A 24000-nucleotide genomic window follows, 5' to 3' on the forward strand; every position below is an offset into this window, starting at 1 on the left:
ATATATACACTGTATATAAAAAGGTAATTTACTTAATTTCTACTGGGTTGGATCCAGTCGCAGATATCAGTCGTAGCTCACAGAATGAACAGAGCAGTGGGAAAAAAAACATGATACAGTTTCATAAAGACCCAAAATATATTCACAAGGACACTCTGACTCAGAGTGAGGGGAAGTCATGGGAACAAACTCTATTACCTTTGCATTTTCCGGTTCGGTACGTCTGTCGTATAGTTACAGACGTCTGGTCGGCGAGGAGGCATTAAATAGTTTTCTTCTGTCACAACACCAGTCACCAAACTCCACCTGTTGTTTAGTGTATGGTTATATGCAAAAAAAACAATCAGCAAAGCTTTACGCCAAGACTATTCAACCTTAACAATAAGCGAATCCTCAAAATGGCAAAGTAAACATTATCAGTAGCAAATTAATTGAAAGCTGAATACTTTTATAATCAGCGATTGAAAATATGAAATTTTATTATCATCATTTTAACACAAAACATGATGTTTTGTCTCACCTTAACCCAGTAGTCTTGTTGCCTAAATCGAACCGTTCGTGTCACAACGTTAACCACGTGGCTTTGCACGTTTCTGCAAGCGTGATACGAGGCTGATATGAAACAGATTTATGAATTGTGTTTTTTGGTCCAGAAACGTTGACGATCAACGTATCCCGTACAACGTATTATGCCAACAATTTCTGCCGTCTGTGTTGGGACACCCCAGAAAGTGGATTGCTTGAGTTTGGCATTATAGGCGTTGCCGGCCACTCCTCAGGTGGCTGCTGGAGAAACTTGGGCCGGAACGGAAAGTCTTGCAGTGAGTTCCGCGGGGTTGTTCTTTCTATTCATATAGTGCCAATCCTCATGAATCGTCAACTCGGCCGACAGGGTGCCAATACAGGATCACACCTTTCTAGCAGAGCTGCTGCTCTATGGAAGATCTTCATGCGAGTGCGGTGGTGACAGTGGGGCAGAGCTCATAAGATAACTTGTCTGTTGGATAATGCCGATGCGAGTCGAGTGCGGATTCATAGAAGGCCATGATTGATCCAAAGGTCAGCCCAGGTTGATCTGACATCTGCAGGAAGACGGCTGATGACGGACGGGTTGTTGTTTGCCCGCTGCTGTAGTTTGAAGCCAATGGCCAGGAGATAGCAAAGCTTCACCATCAAGGCTTTGGCCTCCTCTTCTGAACCACAATAAAGAACTTTTCCATCGACTCATAACAATCATCACCTGATTGGCTGCGGTCTCAGACGTGCATCTTCCGTGCCTATGTCGCACAACGTGGCCTGCATTTTGTCCCAAATTGGACCCTCAGGGGCAGATCCTATAGTCCACTGCAGTGTGCATAGCTGTGGCTTTGGGGCCGGAACCTGTGTCGGGTTTACCTCCGGCTCTGTTGTTGTTCGAACCATTTAGCTGCTCATCAGCCTTGCTTGCTTGTCTTGAGTTGCTTCATCTTTTGCTCCATTTCTCTAAATGCCTTAAGGACTGCCCTGCTGTTAGACGCAGTTCCATAATCTTTCCCCTCATTTCCTTGCTGCTCCTTTACTTAAAAATATACTACATTTGTATGTGACTATACAAGTCATCTCTGTCGCTGTTCAGCTGTCGTACGGCATCACGGTGTTGATGATTCTCATGATGTCAAGACGGTATCCCACTGATCCACCACTGGGTGTACGGAGGGCTCAAATGTTGGCTGATGGGTTGCGCTGGAAACTGAAGGGTCTTCATTACCTCATTCACAAGCTTCACAGCGCAGAGTGTGTAAACTGGTGGGTGACAAAGCTATAAACCAGGAATATTCTGCCATAAGTAAATGAGCAAATCTCCATATCTTGGCTGGATATACATTATCAGCAGCAAATTAATTGACAAAGCAAAATTTTGAGATTAAAATATATGACAGGCTATTAACAGCAATGGAAAATGTGAAATATTAAAATTGAATAAATGCATAATTTGCTCGCTCTAAACAGATCACTATGTTCTTATTTAGGCTGCTATAATACTACTGGGAGGAACAGTATGCTAAACATTGTTAGCCTTCCAAAAACAGATAATTTAGCATCGAGTTACTAATAGAAAGGTTTAGCCCTTACAAATAGCCGCATGCGCAACAGCAACACCTAAGAGTCACAGAAATGCTCCAACCTGATTGGTTGACTGATGGGCAGTTATTAAGAGCGACAGAGGCCATGATTATGATTATAAATAAAGCATGTACAACAGCATTCATGCCGATCTATAGATATTCGGTTGTGGCTGCTGCCGAATGTTGAACACTATCACAAAAAGGAATTTTTATCTTGTCTGTCAGATTAAAGGGAAGATACCCCGAGACTTTACACACATTGCACATTATTTAGTACAATTATCCGACATGTTCATAAAAACAGACTTCACGAAGTCCATCCTGTCCAGAGTGGCTTTGTAGTACAGTATGTGTAATTTTGCAGAGATGCCCCCCCCCCTCCAGCCATTTAGGTCCGGGGAGCCAGGCAAAGCTGTGTAATGAAATGTAAACACACCCAAGATGCCCTCATTAATGAGATGGTCCTCTGTTCAGGAGGGAATGTGATGTGAATATGAGGGTCAGGCTGCAGCTCAACGTGTCCAGGGATGCTGCTATAGGGGAAGAAGAAAATACAGGGTGCCTGCAGCCGTGGGGGGGGGGGGGGGGGGGGTCAATATTCAGGTCTTACTAGAGTGTAACTGGATCCAGGTGCTTTCAGCACTACAGGGTATCCACAGATGTTCCCTCCATCCAGTCACCCCCCTCTCAGTCTCCCACACAACGCCATCAAATATGACATCTCTTCTTCAACGCATCACGCCTATCAATGCAGTGCATGGGGACGATGGTGGGCTGTGGAACAAGCGTGTCAGAAAGATTCGCAGTGGAGGGAGACGGCAAAAATGAAAGTGACACCTCTTCCTGCTCTGTGTCACTCGTCCTGAAAGAGTTTTCAGATGCGGAGGCTATAGGGACGCGTTTGTAAGGAGAAAAAAAAGAAGGGCTCCGGGGCCTGCTTATAATGAGTCAGATGAAAAAAGCAGCCTATTCCTGGGTTTATATTTAGTGTGTAGGAGTGTATATGTACGTCTGTATATGTGTACCATTATGGCATCTGTGTGGGATGTTCTCGAGTGAGTGACGGTTCACGTGTGCGAGTGTGGGAACGTGCCCGGGGCTCTCGGGGTCCACAAGCGTGAAAAGCAGCGGGTGAATGGGCCCTTGTGCACGGTGATGAATGGAGCTCCGGATGAGGGTGATACTCATCAGTTGGCTCTTATGACTAGCCACTTCCTCCAGAAGAAAGCCCTACCAACACACACGCACACACTCGCTGGCACCTGCCTAGAGACTAGGAGAACATGGGGCCGGAGGTTGGATGGAGCAGGGCAAAGGTGAACGAGAAAACAAAGAGGAGAGAGAAGAAAACATAAAAGAGACATTAAATGTTAATGGCGAAGTGATCCGTTTTATTTCCCGCCTGAGGAGTCATCGGGGGAAGTAATGACGATGGCAACACTGTCGGCATAATGTGAGACAGGATACTGGAGCTAATTTGCATTTCTTCTGTCTCCTTTCTTCCGCTCACATACACAAACCAAGTAAAAAAAAAAAAAAAAAAGGTAGAACACCTGTATTTTTAGCTTTTTATTATTATGGATCGCGGCTCTTTTTCTACATGTGCCTTTGTGTTCACATTCTGAGTGAAAGTGCTCGCTGGACTGGCTCATTTTACATGTTTCCAGTGGTTAAAAATAACAGCCAGGGATGCTGTGTGTACATGGAGGATATTAGTCACTGTTCCCCTCAGTTAGATATGACATTACCATAATCTGCTATTGACTTGGTTTGTAATAAGGACGTCACTGAAACGCTATAGCTTCATGTCAAATCCCCTGCAGGCTCACGCCTATATGATCTACTTTTCTTCTTTGATGTCCTCCATGTGTGCGGTGAGATTTAGGCTAAGCTTTGGCTATTTCTGGTTTGAAGTTCTGTGTGCAGGATATTGCACCTGCAAACAAAAATTGAACATTTCAGACCGTGGGATTTTGAAATAGCGCTACATTTAGCTTCATGGGTTACTAACTCGTTTTTTTTTTGATTTTGTGTCCGGTTCAGCCGTCCTGGTAATAAACCATTCATTAAGATTAATTAGTGGTCATGGAACAGACAATTTGGGTTGTCACTGCGATGTTGGCAGCAGTATTTCTCGGGGTCTCTGAGGGTTGGTTAAAGAGGACTGGAAGAAGATCTATGAGGCAGCCATGATCAATGAACTGAGCACAGCACAGATGCCGGCCCAGCCGATCGATACGGCACAGATGAGGGGGTGTGTGTGTGTTGGGGGGGGGGGCTTGCTTCCCTTCGGGCAGACCTAGAGGACAGATATGAATAACTGTTGGGTGATGGGGTGAATCTATGTAACAGAGAGAGTGTACAGGTAGAGGTCAAGTACAGGGATGGTCAAGCGATGGTAAATCAAGACTATAATATCAGTGATGTCAGTGATACTCACTGTCTGATAGCTAACTTGTCATGGCACTAGATGGTAAAACTGGATGGCTGCAAGTGTTGCTTTAAGATCCCAAAGATTTGAGTCTAATACTGCAATGTTCTACACAACTATGGGCACTTGTAGTTTTATCCATTGCTCTTATCAGTAATAATAATATCATTGTATTCACCAGTTTGATTGCTAATTGAATTAAGGAACGCTGCGTCATCCCTAAAGAGAAGTCCGGCATGAGCAGTCAGACAGTCATGCTAGTTTTAAATACACCCCTCGGTTAACAAAACCAATTTAAAAAGAAGAAATGAAGGAACATTGTAAAATTCATTAAAATCAAACAGGCTTTTTGGCCCTTTTTTTTGGCATGTGACCCCTTAAAACAAAGCAGTGTCTGTGATTCATCACTGCTTCTCTCTGTTGGTAGGTTACGACCAGGTCAACCAAAGAGGGATATTTTGTCCTGCTCTATTCAAATTTTGTACAGGCCTCAAGAGCTCAAGTTATCCAGTAAATCAAAGCCAAAATGGAGTTTTGTCTACTTTAACATTCACCTGGCTTTTTGAATTTTCCTCATCAGGGTAGTTTCTTGCTCTGACTACTAAATAGAAAAACGTATACGAGCATGTGAGACTGCTTTGTGAAGTTCTGTGGTCACACACTCGCACACACACAATCGCTAACAAGAGACTGGAGCTGTAGCAGATGCATTTAATGTATTATTCAATGCAGCACATCCAATACTATCGCTTCATGGAGATATACGCATTAATATGTAATAATAACTCAGCAGGGGAGAAGAGACAATTGAGCTGCACTTATTATGTTATGCACTATAGTGCTGAAAATTTCTCAGCTCTCTATAGGACCTTCCAGGAGAACCTAAAAAAAGAAATGTTTGTCTCCTGTAGGCCGTATTTCTTTCACCTCTACGGGGGCAAACAACACCCCAGAAAGGAGAGTCTTAGCTGGGGTGGAAGTGTTAAGAAGAAGAGGGCAGGGGGCTGGAGGTTAAGCTGCAATTTCAGAACCGGTGGCTGGTGTCACTGAGGCGCTGGGGTGTTGTATTTATTGTGTAGCTACTGTGTCAGTCAGTGAGGTACAGCTGTGCGGTGACTTGACTTCAACAGTGCTTGCATGTTCGGAGGGATTACCGAGTGTTCAATGCGTTATTGGAAAAGGCGGACGAGAAGCAGATCACCGCTCCCTCCTGACTGTTCGGGACATGACAGTTATTTGTCGAGGAGAAAGAGAAGAGAATGGGGTAGGGGGGAAAAAAACAAAAGAAACGGATGGTTGTTCTCTTGGGCTAGAGTCTGGCAGGTGCTGGTTTGATGAATGAGAAGGCTTGGACTTTTTTCTTTTTCTTTTTGCTCCAGAGTGCCAGAGATAGAGAATGGCCTGTAGCAATCAATGTAGATCAGCCAAGACTGCTCCCCAAGCAGCTGAGTGATGGAGTGTGGAGCAGAACGGGGCTAGAGATTGTTTTGGTGATGTTGTGTGAGGGAAGGTGCATGGGGTGAGGGGGAGGAGAGGAATGGTTGGAAAGGAGAAATCAAGCGACCTGTCATTTAATCTCCTCATCCGCTGAATGACCTCTTTCTGAGAACCGCCCCCAACGGCCATTTAGTGCCCTGAGGTTTGAGAATTATTTTGTGTTGAAAAGACACCAGTCTTCCTCACACATACGCTTCTAGCTCAGCACATAAACGCACACACACACTATACCGACGACTGTATTTCTATTTGTTCTCCTCATTGTCTTTCTAAGCCTGCTCCGAGTCCTTCTCTGTATTCATACCAGCTCACCAAGTATTTAAAACAAATCTGTCATCTCTGGAGGTAATGGCAGCTGGGACGTGGAGGTCTGAGCTCAGACGTGTGGGGCTGGCAATTAGAAAACAATGTGTTCCGGCGATGACGACGAGGATTTGTGCTGCGGGGTGGAGGGACGAGCGCCGGATGGCGGCAGCTGTCATGTTTCTGCGGCAAAGACAGGAGCGCGTTCCTCTTTTGTCACACGGCACATCTCGGGAGCTTCTGTGTACTTTTAACAAGGAACAAAGCCTACAAGCGTATTAAACGCTGTGACATAGTGTAGCTGCTCTTACGGTGACAGCACAAGGCAGCTGATGCTCGCAGTACTTAACAATGTCCTCGCCATGACACCAGACCTGCAACAGTTGCTGAAAGTTGGGGAATCAAACGCATTATGAGAGCACAACACGACAATGTATACCGTGAGGCAATATGAATTTGTCTACTACCACAGATTTGATAACTGTTTTATGCCCGTATCTCTGTTAAACAGTTGAGCCTAATGTTACACATCAGTGAGTTAGACTAATGCGAGATGATATTGGATTTCTGCTGCATATAATTGACCACTCTCTAAGTCCCGCCGCTGGAACACAGACTGGCCAATTATAGAGTCCGTAGAGTCTAATGCAATCGTTTCGGATTTGTTTCATTTTCAGGCTGTTTCATTGTGGATCTGTAGCTAGTCGTGTTTAAACGTTGTCCAATAGTGACACTCGGAGAAGTTAGAAGGATATAAATGTTTCTAAAATGTTACGTTTCTACATAAAAACCATGTGGAGCCATTCATTAGCAGAGTATGTTAGCACATCATTAGCTAGCTTTTGCACTCCTACTGAAGGTATGCTGAAGGTATGCACATGCTGCTTTCACTTTTGAATGATCGTAACAGTGAATAAAGGATTTAAATTCATCGTCTTCAGGGCGACCTCCAGGTGAAAAAAGACAGCACCCTTCAAATGTTTTCGATATTGCACCAGCTACAAGCCCCATGCACATCATCTCAGCACGAGGAGGAATACAAAGACTGACTGGCCTGGCATGCCTGGTTACAGTTGCTAGGCTGTGATTGTACATTTGCTGTTTGGGGGGGTTTAGCAAACTGTTACATCACTATGATGAACTACCTTTTGTCAAATGTTTTTTTCACTGTATTAACCAAAATATACTCCTGTCTGGTCGTTGTAGCCTTAAACAGCTTCTCCAGTGATTGACATTGAATTGACAACAATCATCAATTTTTAATTTCAGTCATTTATCAAACAAAAGTGACTGTTAGCGTCTCAAATGAAAGAATGTACCGCCTGTCTTTGAAGACGTCACCTAGGGGAATTGTCTGGGAAATTATGATATATATCTCTATATTTTGGATTAACTGATTAATCACAGAAGTAATCAACAGATTATCAGCAATCACTGCCTAGTTATTTGTTATAAAGCCATGAATGCAGTGTTTCTGCTTGTACTCAGATTATTTTCTTAACACCTCATTTCCCACTGGCTCTGCAGGAATTTGTTGAAGATACTTTTTTTAATTTATAAAGCAGTTCCTAAGGAATTAGCATGCAGGCTGTGTGTTTGCCTCTTCCTGCTCCACGTATCCGCCTTCATCACTTCTTCTGTCAGAGAAGGTGTGTGAGCGGGACCGTCCCTCTGCACCTGTCGACACTGATACGCAGATGGGGAGATAATTGCGAGGAGATGATTGTTAAGGAGATAATTGGAGTTTCCATACCCCCTGACAGGAGTTGGTCTGCGCTATGGGCTTCTGACCCACTGCCCAGGTAAGCATTTATTCTGCAGGCGGCAGGGCTCTGCAGCAAGCCAGATTGAAAACGTGTCGAGAAACAGCGAGGAGGAGAGACAATGGCCTCGCGTGAAAGGGTTAGAGAGTGAGACACAGGAAGAGAGAGAGAGAGAGATGTGTTCGGAGCTGAGGGGAGTGCTCTCACACCCTCGATTACCCATTTAATGAGGCGATGCGCTGCCATTGTTTTATTGCTTAGAGGAAATAGGAGAAATCTAGATTTCGCTGTGTGGCCCCTGTTTCCCCACTGCTAGGCTGGCATCTGTTCCTTTTGTTCGCAGCAGTCCCTCTATCATCTCTTCTCTCACAGACACTAATGCTTCTGTTTCTGCTCCTCTGCGGCTTTGCCTCATGTCCGCCCCTCACCTACATTTTCAAGACACGCTTGCTTTTTGGCTCATCCCTATTAACCTTCCATTACCCCCGTTTCGACTAATGTAATCTCTCAGGAGAATTCAACGCTTCTCGCCATTAATCTAAGATCTGTTTGGCTGGTCAGCCGCTCTGATCACTGCTATTCCCAGCGGTGGAAGCTTTAGAGTATAGAGTCTTCCTGTCTGCCATCTTTCTCTCTTTTCTTTTTTTCTGTCTTCAAGTCGACTCCTCATTTGTCTTTTTCCTTTATTTTCTCTGTTATTCTCTCTTTCTTTTTCCCTCCCACATACACCAGTAACAACAGTGACATAAACACTATTTTATTGCTCTTGCACAGGCAGTAAATCTCCCTTAAGCTTGAGGAGTTAATGCTGTTTATACCGGGGAATAGGAGCGCACCTCTCTGGAGCGCAACACTCCATGGGGCATACGGATAATTTGATACTCTCCGGAGGCAGAAAGGCAGTGAGGCAAAGCCCGCCTCCACCTAAAAACCTCTAAAACCCGTTTTGCATGTCTTGACTTGGTATTACAGAGTATGCATGGGTGAATTAATCTCTTTGCAGTCGCCTACATTGACACGTTATCATGGAATGACTCATTTTCAGAATGGATTGCAAGTCGTTTGTAGGAGATCCAGGAGAAAACTGTCCCCGCGGTCATGTCTGGAGACATTCATGCAGATCCACATCGGTCCTGCGTTTCCTCCGGGTCTCCGTCCTCTGAATAGACGCAGATTTATTGCACTGTGTAGGGCTGAGCAATTAATTGCATTGAAATTGACATTGCGATGTTGTGGAATGCAATTTAAAAAATGCAAAAAGCTGCGATTAATACAAGAAGTATTTTCTTTTTATGCTACACAATCCAACCAACCAGAGGGTCTTAACGCTGCCCTCCGCCACATGTGACATTTTCGAATGAGAGTAGAAGAAAATAACACGCAAGCTTTGATGCAATCCACATGTTTGTATTTGATTGTTATAAGAGTAGCATAGCTCCTTTTGGGAAAAACAGTTCAGCATGTAGCGAGTGTGTCGTCGAGCGAGAGAGAGAGAGAAAGTGAAACTAGCAGTAGATTGGTAGCAAATGTACAGTGTAGGTTTCAGTTTGTCTATGAAGAAAAGCTGCAGCTCCTCGATGCCCAATTAAAGCTTCCCAACACAGTCTCCCCCCTGTGCTTCCCGACCACGGTCTGGAAGCTGAAGCTGGAAAAGTTGTGTGCCCTTTAGTTTGTGTGATTTGTTACAGTGACTGACTGGAGATCAGTAAGATTCATATATATTTTTCATGTATTAAAGTCCACAACAGGCCTGTTTGTTGTTATTTTTTCAGATTTTAGTTAAGTAAAGTTTAAGTACGATATTAAATTGCAATAGCAATATTGGTCTAAAAATAAATTTGATTATTTTCCCATTTCCTGTATGAGTCATTCTGTGTTGGAGGGCTCACGGAGGAGGCCACCCCCACCCGTCACCTGAGGGATTCTTCACAAGCACAAGCTGTGTGAGAGACGCTCTCTTGTCAAAACCAGCGGGACTTTTTTTTTTCTGGTTGAGGCGGGTGCAGGTAGCTAATGCAGGCCTCCCTAATGCACGCATATGTGCCCGCGTGTGAATCGGATATATCCACTTCCTTGGCCCTGTCTCTCATTAACATAGCTGATTAGCTCTCCGGAAGATGGATGGGACCAGCGGGACCACAACATGCTCTCTGTTTTTATTACACACATCATCTGACAGTTATTAGCCATGGGTGGCTGAGTGGAGGATGATTGTGTGCGTCTTCCAGTGTCTTGTGTCAGATGTGTTTATCTCCCCTCAAAGTGCTCCGTGGTTGATTGAGCGACCATTCACCCTTGTGGAGGTGGTGTCTATTACTGCCTGATGTGACGGCAACCTCCTTGCTCCTGCCTGAACGGATACCTTCAACTAAATATGGAAAAGATCGTAAAGCGTACCTCGTTTTAACCAGCCAAGTAAAAGAACTGTAGGCCAGCCAAACTCAACACCTGTTTTCATACCTTCACTGTTTTTTAAAAACCGTACATACAATTATTTTGGCGGGGCATGTTATGGCTGTCCTAGAAAGCTAACAGTTCACAGATGACAGGAAATTAGGGCAAATGATTTGCAGCAAAGGTGCCCAACCAGACACCTTCTGGTTCACAGTCAGCACCATAACCCTTAAGCCCCAAACCTGCAGTGGTAATATAAGCACCTATAAGACTTGTTTGGCAGCACATGGATGGGCTTCATGCTGAAATCCTTTTGTGCTACAAGATTTGTGATAAAATGTTCTACGTCACGGTGCACTTCAATCCAATACAATTCTTTAACAAAATGATGTTTTCACCTCATGAAACACAGCTGAAACAATTGATTAAATAGATTGAGCATACTAATATCTGCTACTTAGCACTGAGCACAGCTGAGGCTGATGGTAATGTCATTAGTTTTGCACGTATTTGGTCTCTACAAAGTGGCATGGCAATGATAGTTGTTGAGATTCAGTGTTGGACCGACCGACAGACCTGCATTGCCATCCCTAGACTTTGTTCGCTAATATGGCGAAACAACTCAATTCTATGAATTCTCTGCTTCTTCCCTCTCAGATGTGAGGATTTGCTTTTATGTCACCGTGATTACATCTCTGGGTTTTGGACTGTTGATCGGAAAATAACAAGACTTTTGAAGCTGTTGCCTTGGGGTGTGGAGATTGTGACATACTGATAAAATATTAATTCAATAATAAAACAATTACTAGTTTATATATGCTGATGATGAAAAATAATAGATACTGTAGTTGCAGCCCTATGATAGAGTGTCCTTGCCCCATTTTGCGAGCGGTCGTGATTGAAAAAAAGCGAACAGATTTGACCTCCTCGGGCATCAGTCTGAAATCTGTGGCGTAAAGGTGACATTGGATGGAAAACATAAACCCGGGTGTAGTAATAGGATTGGGACTCACTGAATGAAGGTGTGTGACTCAACGAGTCAGTCTGGCAGGGTTATGGTAAGACGGAGGAAAGTTGGGCTGGATTCAGCTGCTCACTCTTCCATTCCATGGTCTTCTTTTCTCATCGGTGGCTGGAGGGGGGGGGGGGGCACATTTTCTTTGTCGTGTCACAGTACAAAATAGTCAGAATACAGAATGGTATATAGTCGATCTGTGGATAATTAATTGGATGTCTTATTTTGTAGAGTCCCCTGACATGTCAGTCCTCAGTAGTGAGGCTCTTTAAAAAAAAAAAAAAGAAAAGGACCTTTACAGATGGCTGAACAGGAACCCTCCAATCAGTACGTTCTCTGCAGCTGAACGCAGCTTCCTGCTGTGAGATTCCGTCTGTACTGCTGACCTTAATGTTGCACAGGATAATGGGCATGCAAGTCCCAGGGGGAGGAAATAGTAGAAGCCCTGTGTTCCTTCAGTGTTTGTTTGTGGAGGCGTATAATGTATACAACGTCCTTATCAGAATTTGTGGTTTGCATGCGGTCACCGTGAGTCCAGATTACATGCTTTGACTGAGCCAACGCGCTCCACAGACATTCCTCATATTGATTCTCGCAAACCCGGTTGCGGCTTCCCCTAAAAATGAATTTGAGAAATGGTTTTGCGACTGCACCCGGTACATTTCAATCCAGCTGTATTGATTTCTTTTGACATATCAAGCAATGCAGAGCTATTGAAAAAAGAATCACTCACACACACACACACACACACACACACACACACACACACACACACACACACACACACACACACACACACACACACACACACAGACAAAGGAGCTGCTCCTCAATTCCACAGTCCTGTACTGTACACAGGTTAGTGTGTGCAGCTCCAGTGGAGCAGCTGGGAGGCGGGTACCATGCACAAAGGCACCTTGACACCTTTGACTGACGCAATTAGCTATCAAAAAGGATCCTGTGTTTACATGGTGCCCATTAAAATGGCCTCACTTTGATATCAGGATACTTTATTTACTTATAGATTCGGTCAAATAAGGTTCAGGCTGTAAACTAACCCTTCGTAAGTTAATTAGAATGCATTGTTATTTCAAATACGTATATTTTTGAAGCTCCATTATAAATGCCGCCATCAATACAAAGTCAGACTTTTATGTTTTAAGAGTGAACCAGCAATGGTCCAGTAGTTCTATGTCAATTTATACTGGGCTATAAACATTCACGGGCAGAAGGACGGATGCAGCCTTGCCCGCCACCCTCTAGCATCACCCTCCCCTCCATCCACAACTTGAGATGCAGGAACGACTGTCACTAACACGCCCTCTTTGTGCAGCACATCTGTCATTTGATATTTGGCTCATGCTAAGCAGAGGAACAGCTGCGGGGCACAGGAAATGGAGAACGGGGAAGACAGTGGCTGCATGAGTTGTTTCTGACAGCTCCTCCTGTTGTGCGAGTATCAGTCCCTCTGGGATTTGAGTGTCTTCCCCTCTTCTCCTCCTGCGGCTCAAAACTCTTTGACCACGGCAAATGCAAATCAACTTATTGTTCATTCATAGGAAAAGTTTAGGATGGGTGAAAATATAACATCAGAAGACAGATCCAGTGAGCTTTCCCTGCATCATCTGTATGCGTATATGCTGTAAACTAAACTGTGCTGCTGTGGAAATGTGCTGCAAATCTTCCATTATTTGAGGAAATTATCTGGGAGGGGGGGGGGGGGGGGTTTTGCAAAAAGGCCAAGTCAGTTTTGCAAATTTGCTAATTCCTTGACGGGGGACCTAATTATGACAAAATGTCCAAACACTCACAATCCCTGCCAGAGACACAGACCGTTGCCCGGGCAACCTCAGTTCTGCCGCCATGGCAGCTGTAACTGTGGCGAGGAGACATGGAGTGCCAGGGCGGACAGGTGTTGCCGGGGTCTTCGGGATCACTATCGGGTCTCTCAGCCCTGCCTCCAATGTCGCCGCACATGTGGAGCGCCGCTAACAAGCCGCTCGCAAAGGCAAACGCACTCAGCGCGCCCCGCTCCTCTGTGCTGCTACCAGCACCAGACCCGAGACCGCTGAGTTACACTAATGTTCTGTGTCATGCTCTTGTCGAATTAGACGAGCACATGCTTCTCTTGCCAGCTCAGAGCAGGAGGTCCGTGCCACATGGCTGCATGTTTTTTTTTCTCTTTTTTTTTTTTGTCGGACACACTGTAGGTATGAGAAATGACTCATATTCATTGAGACATGGTAACCTGCTGCAGGGCAGAGTAATGGGACACTGCACAAAAAGTCAAACAAGCTCTCATTACCTTTCATCCAGGCAGAGAACATGGAGGCCACCGCTGAAATTGGTCCTGGACATTTGTAAGGGGAAATATAATGTGTTCTGGTGGAAAGCAATAGTTGAGAGTGTGTCTATTTAACAGCGACGGCGTGTGCGGACCGTGAAGGAAAGATAGTTCTGTTACTGAGTCAGTGTGGCGAGGCTCAAAATGTCTATTTCAGGGCTCGCTTTAAGTAGGGTGAGTCACCAGGCTTTCGGAGCACTAGAAACTGCATGTGTGTGTGCGCACATGTATTTCTATGTGATACGGCTGACTTTCATCCCTCTCCCTCTATCTCCGTCACACACACACAGACACGTGCCTGCCCGGCGGGTGCAGGTCTGTGACGGGTTAGGCGTTTTGGGTACGGGCCATCCTCTCTCTGTCTTGCCCTCAGCTCCTAGCAGCGAGCTGGCCCTCGCACAGGGACAGGCAGCGACTTCAATCTGTTTGGTAAATACTGAGATAAGTAAGGCCCCCCACCCATCGCTGCGGCGGAAAATAGCCCGGGCCAGACCTGCGAGAGCTGAAAGCGAATGAGAGGCGAGACCTTCCAAAGAGATGACTAAAAAACATAAATTGGCTATGTGGGTGTGAAGGAAGGGTGTGACGGAAGTCAGGGTACAATGGGAGACAATGGGAGACAGAGAAATGGAGAGAGTGAGGGAGAAAAGCAAATGTGGGATGCAAACCGCCTCCTGCTGCCAGTAAAATGCCAATGGAACCCTGGGGATGCATTGATTAACCTCTCTACTCCTAATCTGCCTTCAGCCTCTGCACCTCTCACTGAAGGCAAACACACCGACTGGTGGTACACAGATGGACAAACTGGCCAGCTCTGCATAAACACGTCACACAGTAGTTGAATCGAGGCTGTTAGAGCTGTTTTCCACTGAGGATAAGGCACTCTGCGATGACAAATTGTTACCAATGATGGATAGCTCTTTTCAGATTTGGGGATAGATCGGTGGATTGCTTCTTTTTACACATTTGGGCATTCAGGTGATACAATGAGAAACGAAAGCACAACGAAAACGTCCGCTCTACCTAGAACTCAATATAGTTCATTTCAGTTTAGCTAGATTCAGATCAGATCATACAACAATACATTTATTAATTCATTGATTAGTTATGTTGATCTCATTAGCATAACAAAAATACATCATAATCCAAGGGGATGTCTTCAAATTGCTTTTTCTGTTTTAACAAAAATCTAAATATCAATCCACTGTATGACGGGGGAAAGCAGCAAATGTTCTCGTTGGAGGTGCTGGAATCGACCGTCTCATTGACTATTTGAACCAGTAGGACATCATTTAAAGTACTGTACAATGATTAAAATACTACATACCAGGATAAACATTGTATTGCATTATGCAGAGTGTGAATTTGTCTACGCAGTTCAATCCACTGTATGAAGCTGAAATGTTGCGGTGCAACTCTTACAATTCTCATAACATTTTCATTTTGGTTTACTATAACTGCCCTACGAACTTTCTCTAATATCCTCTCTGACTGTTTTCTTTTTTTCCTCTCTGGCAGTTTGCTCCCAGTTCTCCAAAGGTGTGTATGCCATCATCGGCCTGTACGACAGGAAGACGGTCAACATGCTCATGTCCTTCTGCGGGGCGCTGCATGTCTGCTTCGTCACGCCGTCCTTCCCCATCGAGACGGCCAACCAGTTTGTCATCCAGCTGAGGCCCGAGGTCCAGGACGCTCTGGTGGGAGTGATCAAGCACTACGGATGGACCAAGTTTGTCTACATGTACAGTTCTGACTCAGGTAGGAAACCTGGAACTCTAACTATATATATATATATATGGCATAATCATTTTATGTAGATTGTTCTCTAAAATATTTAATTTGAAGGTTTTCAATTGTTATCAATTAGAAACACATACTTCATCATCCTCGTTCATGTTTGAATGCCAACATATTTAAAAGCTTAAAAACCATTTAAAAAAACATTTAAAAAGACGGTAAGAGGCAGAAACCAGTCATTGAACCAACCGCCATTAGTCGTCTTCATATTGCCATGGCGACAGCAATGGGGTCAATCGTAGCCATTGTGCAGCAATGAGCAGCAATCAGAAGATCTTTTTCAGAACCGCCGTCTTTGTGCGGACGGAGAACAGTGACAAAAAACATTGACCCGCACTGGCTAGCAGATAAATCACACAATGGAACAAAAGATGAAGCTCTTCATTGAGCGGTCCTCAGCAGTTACGCGTGTTGCAACAGTCCCTTTGTCAGAAAAGAAAAAGCAGCATGAATAATGCTGTAGCCAACAATTTAAACATCTTGGTAACTGCATAAATACAGCAGCGCACCTCCTTCTCTTTCTACCCCTCTCTAGCCAATCAGCTGTAGCCTTCCCATAATGCCGGGCCATCTGTCCCAGGTGCTGTGGGTTTTGGAGCGAGACTGTGAAGGGTGTGTTTTTGTGTGAGCGTGCCCAAAAGCGTGCACGCTTCTATGTACGTGTGCCCATTTTGTGCACATGCAAATTATTGCAACGTTTATCTGCACTTGTGTGAGAGACATAAGCAGCATTAAGTCAGCTTTAACAGACGGATGCCATCGTGTCACTCTGCAGAGCACACTGTTAGGCGGTGACAGAGGAGATTTCACAGCGGTCTCTAGCCCTATTGATTCATGATGGCAGTAGCGCCACACATGTGCCACAGATTTGTTTGTTTTTTTATTATCTTCCGTGATCCCTTCATTACCAACTCACAAACTGTTGGGTAGTAGATGTGTGTGCAGTGTCACTCCTGTGTGATTGAGTGGTGGGATGGAGCAGGTGGAATCCATATCAGTAGTCCTCTGTTGCCTGGATACTACGCTGTAGTCACCCTTCCTACAGGGTTATTTTAAGCCTTTAAGAAAAAAAATGATGTGTGTGTGCTTTTTCCAAATATTCTATCTTTTTTAAGGACTGTTAGGTGATATTGCCAATAAAAAGGTTGACTGTAGGTCAAGGTTCTCCAGTCTAATATATTTTATAGAAGATATGTATTTATGCTTCAGATTTTTTCAGTGTTTTTCTCCATCGTCTGAAGTGTACACTGACATAAAGGTACACCATACGCAGTGTTGTGTGTTTATTTGAACCAGTGTGGGGGTTTCTGTCACAACTTCCAAGGGGCTTGGAGACGAGGAAAAAAAGATGTCAAAACCCTTTTAGTATATTGAACAATTTTTCCCCCACTTTTTTTTCTATTAACATTTGTCTTGCTGCCTTTTCGCGCAGCATCCGCTAATAACAGTGCCTCTCCTTTTTTATTTTCAAAAGCCAAGAAAGGAAAAACAAATTTGATAGCCCATTAAACCTATCATAAACAATATTCAGGAAATGGTTTCCCCTAAGTGTTATTTCCTCTACTCTCGATTGCCTGGTGCCCAGGTCTGTGTATTTGCCTCTGGCCAGAGGGATGCTTATGACAGCCAGATTCTATTATGATATTATTCTCTTCCAGGATGCCTTCAGAGGACCATTTTTACCTTGGCCAGTCTCACGAGCCTCCCTGTCAGGCTGGCTCTGATTTATAGGGGTGCATAACCCAAATGGCTACATTTGCAAAGGCGAGAGGATATTCAATGCAAACGCAGTGAGACTAAAAAGGGACGAAAGCAGGGAAGGAAGAATAGATGGGAGATAAGAAAAGATAAAGAAATGTAATACTCCAGCCACACTGATAACATTGAAGGAAAGTTGACTCCAGGTTTCTCTGTAATACCACAAAACATCCTCCACACGAGAGAAAATGAATAATACACCTATTGTAGCTCGTCTTCCTCAAGCGCCGGAACCTAATCTACATAATGCAAGACCAGATTAACAAACAAATGAAAAGATCAAATGAACCGCTTTAGTGGGACCGAGCTTCCTCCACAAACTGCCGGGTCAGATTATGTTGCATGTTGCTGTCCATGGTGCTGAAACCAGGACTCGACTCCATTCAAAGACCCAGTCTCCTCAGCACCCACTGGCCTTATTAACCGCTCGCCCCCCCGGTGTCGCCGTGCTTATCATCAGTTTCACAGCTGCTACTGAATCCGTCCGAGAACGGCGATTATTCATGAGCCAACGTGAATGGATAGAGACACCGTGACAGGTGCCATACGTCACCATGTACATGTTTACAAGTCATCTTTCTGGGGGTGTCTAATTTATATACCTGTACTGTATTGTGGTCATATGTGGAGGCGAAAACAGCATCCATCTTTTCCTTTCTTAATGACCAGGTGTCAAACAGGCAGCAGGAATTGCCTGGAGAGCAGCTGGCGTGCATTTTAATAATGCCAGGCAATCATCTTTCAGAGGCTGTGACTATGCCTTTCTCATTCTTCTTTTGACAGGTCTATGCTGCTGTTGTTGTGGATAAGCCATATTTACATTTGCTCAATATGCATAAAAAAATGTCTGTATGAACATGAACAAACACACGTGGAGGATATGCAAAACACATTATGTATAGGCCCATGCTGGCTCCAGCAGTGTTTGCCAGCTTCGTGGAGGAAAAGCAAATACAGCTACATCATGTATTAGTTTACATTTTCTAAATTTCGTAATTGCTATAATTCATTCCGGTAATGTCTTCCCGTCTGCTGCGGGTGAAATTACTTTATTTACTCTGTGGAACAACTGTGGCTGCCAGCTCGAGAGGAATCTGATTGGTCTACCGCCAGCAGCAACGGAGTACAACAGTGAGTCAGATTGTAAATCAGAGCTCAAGATCAATGTGTTCTCTAATCGCCTTTTATTTCCTGTCTTAGCATGAGCCCTTAGCTCATTGGCTGCTCTACCTGCCTCCATGGTGCTCAAGTGTCTCCGAGGCGCAGTGGCGACGGTGTAATTGAGTAACGGCACCTGTAATTGGTGCTCCGAGGACGAAAAGCTGGCTGAGTGTGTCGTCAGCGATGATACACGGGCTGATTATTTGTTAGTGTGGAAGTGGCGATTATTTAGCCCCGTGCTGTACGCACTGGAAAAGCACACCTGTACGTGTCAGAGTGCTTAATGGGCTGTCTCACTCGTTATCCTTTATCACTGAAGCTACAGGGGAGGTTCTGATGCATAAGCTTATCAAGAGCACTTTGGTTTGCTGCACAGCTTCTGTTTCTTTCCCAAATTGTTTTTAATTTATAATCTCAGCTCATAACATAGCTGCACACACACTCATTGGTCCCTGCCGCTGTTGGACTGTTGAATAACATTATGTCATCTGTGTGAATTGTTAGTGTGCTGATTGGTGGGATTGTATTACTGCTGGATGTACAACAAACTGAAAAAAAGAAAAGACTACCTGACTTCACATTATCTTACACTGTATAAGATTAACTTGAACATGAATGACGTCGCCTAATAAAGCACAGACAGGTATTGATCGCTCTCAGTCGGCATTCATCACTTCATTCAGCTTGAATGTCTTTGCAGAACGTTTCCTGAAAATGCCCAAACACTTACGGTTTCCCCCTTCTCCACTCTTCTGTCTAGGCCTGTCAGTGCTGCAGAAGGTTCTGGACACAGCAGCGGAGCAGAACTGGCTGGTGACCTCGGTCAATGTGGAGACCATGACGGATGCCTCCTTCTTGAAAGTGTTCCAGGATTTGGACAAGAGGAAGGAGGGCCAGATCATTGTCGATTGTGAGACTGAGAGGCTCACTGGCATCCTCAAAAAGGTAAAGAGCTGTTCTCTGTTTTCGCAGCGAGAGGGGATTATGTAATTATGTTGCAATAGCATAATGCAATTTCAGCTGAAAGGCCTCATAACACAGTGAAACCATAGCAGTGTATGTTATGTACTCAAGTAGGCATTTTACATGATCAATCAGTTTTAAAGGACCTATACAGAAAATGTGTATATATATTTATATATACTGTATGTATATATATGTATATATGTATGTATTTATATATGTATATATATTATAATCAGATGAGCAAAGGACAGAGGCAGGAAGAGAAAGGAGGGGATATTAATAGAGGGGGTTGGTTGGTGGTCTGCCGTGTTGTTTAGCATCAAGGACGGAGGAGATAAATAACAGCATTGGCATTTGGAGTCGTCAGTTCTTCTGTGATAGGATCATCACTTACTCACCTATGCGCGGTCGAAAGGAAAAGGATCTTGGCATCACAATTGACTGTTCATCATTAAACCTCTCCCCCGAACAGAGATTGCCCAATCGCAGCTTAACTAGGCACAGCAGGTCTGTCAAGAGTTTTACTCAACATTTGAACAGTTTGTACGGTGGTTTCTTTTTTATAGCATTTCCAAAATCAAAAACATGAGAGCAGAAGTGTAAAAATTGCATTAAACAGTGTTTGTCGGCTCTCATGTAAGCCGCAATCATTAGCATGTCTGGCTAACTAGCTTACTGCCTACAATAGTAAACGAGCATTACTTCAGTACTATTTCGCTACATGAGTTTGTGAGGTTACAGGTTACATTTTTTTCTTTTTAAAGCCCAGTTTGTGCACAATCACTAGCTAGCTAGCTACAGCTGATGGAATGTGCTTGGGACAGTTGGCCTTCCAGCTAACAACCAAAAAGCCTGTATTTATCTCCCTCTGTCTGCAATTAGTTACCCATTGTTTAAATGCAGTAAATCTGCTAGTTTGATTATAGACCTTTGTCATAGCAGGAAAATCACAGGTGTATTTAATAATGACGTCTGCTCGTTGCAGGGCTCTGGTATTGTGCATGCTGGCTCGCTGTCATGGCTTATCGTTAACAAAATTGGTTTCACCTGCGCTTTTCCTGCTATGACAAGTCAAAGTGTCTGCTGAGAACAAGGTGCTGCAAATGGCACATTTGACGTGCATGAAAGCTAGCCACCATTAATACATACCGGCAGTTGTATCCCCAGAAATATATGACACATTCATCGTATTTGCATTGTTTTGCTTGTTGATGTCACTTGTATGATTTATGACTTTTCAGTCCGATTTTATTAGCTTTTCTTCTGTTTCAGTACATTGTTGTTTATAAGAAGAAAAAAACATCGCACACACATGCACTTTGATGATGTTCGTAACACACAAACACACACAGTCCCCGTCTAGATGTGTAGTCTGTGGCTGCTCTGTGTGACTGTTATTGATGGCCCGGTGTCTACAGTTAAGGTTATTGCATCAGTTCTCACCAGTTTACAGGAGCTGAGCCTGAGAAGTTCTCCATTCAGATGGCCACCATCAATCACCCACATCTGCTTCCTGCCTCCACACTGCCCCGTCTGTGCATCCAAACAATGACGAACACACACACGCACACACACACACACACACACACACACACACACACACCACTGCCTATTTTGCCCTTTAAACTCCCTCCTGTGTTCATCCCGTTCATCTCATATAGCACACAGATTCTCCTGCGTTAATGTCACTGACAGATTCCTGAGGGCGACTTCTCACATAAACTGAATGTTGATATATTCTCCTTAGGGAACATTTATCCTGACAGAAGAGCTACCGCGAAAATGTTTCCGAGAGATGGAAAAAATGACCCGTTCTCTCGGGGTCGAACCGTGAGCGACTCTTCAAATCTGCATGTATAATTAAAAAGCTACTCGCATCAAAACCATTTCCATTCGACGGTGGACTGTTGCAGTAATGCGTGCTTTCCCCCTCAGTGTCTAGCCTATTGGTGTCAGCGCTGGTGTGTGTCTCTCCTCCTTCCCTTCAGTTTTTCCTCGCCTGGGACTTGGCCGCGGGGCCCGCCTTGTGCCGGGGTCACTATTAATAACAAATGCCACCTTCTGTCATGACCTACAGCATCATTAGACACACATAACACACAAACAAATGAGTGCACTTCCCTGAAGTATTGGGAGTGAGGGAGAGTGCTCGCAGAGAGGGAGAGGAGTGAAAAATGTGTGAGGTCATGCGTGGTGCCTGAGCAGAGACAGGGGAATGAACCTCTTATCCGCTGGCCTAAGGCTATTAATTGGATGGTGCATGGCTTTGAATAAGCGCTGCCCACTCGGCCTTATTTCATGTGACGGCCCAGTATGCTGTGATGACGCACACATTTGTTGTACAGTACAGCAGTTGCTTTCATCTATTTATTTACTTTTGTCTATCTCGGCTCCACATCTACATTTAAGTGTGTCAAACTGCTGTCCAATGTGCCCATTTCTTTTACAAAAGAAACCAGATCTGGCGCTACTCTACACACCACCTCCCACCGCGCTGTTCAAACTGCCCTGACCCTCGGTGTGGTCGGCTGACCTGTGACGCCTGCAGTCAGAGAGTTACAGCGGCGCAGGTGGAAGAGCGGTGCAAGTGTGGGAGAGGGTCTTGTGCACAGTTCAGCACTTGATGATATTGTTGTTAGATCACGTTGGAGTTCTAGGAAGCTGGAATATTGTACGTTATTTAAATATAAGATCAGAGATCAAATAAGAGCTCTCAGGGGAACACTATTGAAAACAGATGATGAGTAGGAGGAGAATAGAAAAAGATAACGTACAGTGCGCAGTATTATATTGACAAATTGTTGACTGATTTTACAACACGTAAAAGCCTCGAGGATGGGAAGCATGATACATTACGCGCAGTTTACTTTCAGTAAAGGGTGTTCATTTAATTTTTTATTCAATTTCCTCCCATTTTAAGTCATTTTACTCCCCCCCCCCCCCTTTTTATTCATTCATTAGTTTATTTTGTAATAATAACTATAATTCCTTGCTTTCTAAATGGCCAGCTCGGGTGGTTTCGGGGGGTGTGGTTTGCTTTTATTCGTGGTTACACATCATAATTATCAGTCAATTAATTAATTCAGTTGCGTCTGGCCAAAAGCAAAAAGTGTTGGAGAGGAGAGGAGGAGAGTAAAGGAGATGGGAGGGCAGAGAGCATTTCTTTCATTCGTAGCTGTTTTATAACTGAATCCTTAAGCTACTTTGATGCATTTTATTACATAGAGTCTTTTGGTATGTTGAAGTTTTAATCATTTGTTAAAGCTGCTCTTTGTAAAGTTAGTCATCTTCTATTTTATTCAATGTTTAGTGTTTAGTCCATTTGCTCTGATGTATTGTGAACCTACACTCTGTCTGTCGTCCACAAGGTCAGGTACTGTGCACTCTACCATGTATGCTGCTGAGACACTGTCAAAACCTCTCTCTCAGTTGTACACACACACACACACACCAACCGTCTGTTTTTGTATCACAGGTGTTTTATTTTCTTTATCTCCTCTGACCTTGTCTTCCAGATTGTTGAACAAGGCAAGAATGCAAAGAGCTACCACTACATCCTGGCTAACCTGGTAAGGAGTCGTCATTATATCTGCATTTTTTAAATCTTTTCCCATTTCTTTGACATTTTCCACATACTTGTCGACATACTTTCACGCCTCGATTAATTAATTTGCATCGCTATTAAATGCGGCTTTTAACAGGATTCCAGGCTTTCAGTGTTTTATTGCCAGTTTTTATAGACTTGCATGGGCCGAATGATTTAGCCTAAAAACTGCCTGGTTTTTTTTAATGTCTTCTGCGTTCTCCATCCCAGTCTCCTCCACAGCTACTTTGTTCCTTCACTGGGTCGTCAAACCTGCAGACATAACGGCCGCACAGTAGTAGACTCACAGTAAAAGCACGAGCGAGAAACGTGTCATGACGGTCAGAAATCTTTCAGGCGGCGAATGTATGCAAGCTTATATCCATTAGCTCCCTTTTGTCTGCTGCCATTTTCACAGTGCAAATGGTGTGTAGACCCCGTCAGCCTCCGCCAGACTTGCTAAATGCAACCAAATGAAGAGAAAATTGACATCAACTGAAGCTGTAATATGGTAATACGCATTAATATGCAGCTGCTGGCTTGAGCAATTTCTCAGTGCTGCAGTTTTAGATTGGCTCAATCTCTCTTGTCTGGCCATTTTGCCAGATTTAATTTCGAATGATAAGGCTCAGACGGTAATAACAGCTGATACACAAAGTGGCGACAGTCTTTTATAATGGGCCCATTGAAAGGTTTGTGCAAAAATTACATTTTCTGTGTCATTGCACCATTTCAGAATTTAACTTATTTACCTATTTGTGTGTACGTCTGCAGCTCTGTGTGTGGGTGTGTGTGTGTGTGTGTGTGTGTGTCTGTGTGTCTGTCTGAAAAGAACGGTTTGATAGAGTGATAGAGAAAAGAAGCAAGGGTTTGGGTGGTTAAA

At 44.1% G+C, this 24000-nt stretch overlaps 1 protein-coding gene across 1 annotated transcript in view; it reads left to right on the forward strand.

Annotated features, from left to right (window-relative positions):
• The window catches only part of gria1a (glutamate receptor, ionotropic, AMPA 1a), a 76362-nt gene that overhangs the window by 6788 nt on the left and 45574 nt on the right, over positions 1–24000 (forward strand). Inside the window, 3 exon segments of the mRNA XM_031858139.1 lie at positions 15371–15610; positions 19329–19513; positions 23050–23103. Coding sequence (XP_031713999.1) covers positions 15371–15610; positions 19329–19513; positions 23050–23103 — 479 coding nt within the window.

Source organism: Anarrhichthys ocellatus, unplaced genomic scaffold (genome assembly GCF_004355925.1).
Source record: "Anarrhichthys ocellatus isolate YVR2014 unplaced genomic scaffold, GSC_Weel_1.0 scaffold19, whole genome shotgun sequence".
Lineage (NCBI taxonomy): Eukaryota > Metazoa > Chordata > Actinopteri > Perciformes > Anarhichadidae > Anarrhichthys > Anarrhichthys ocellatus.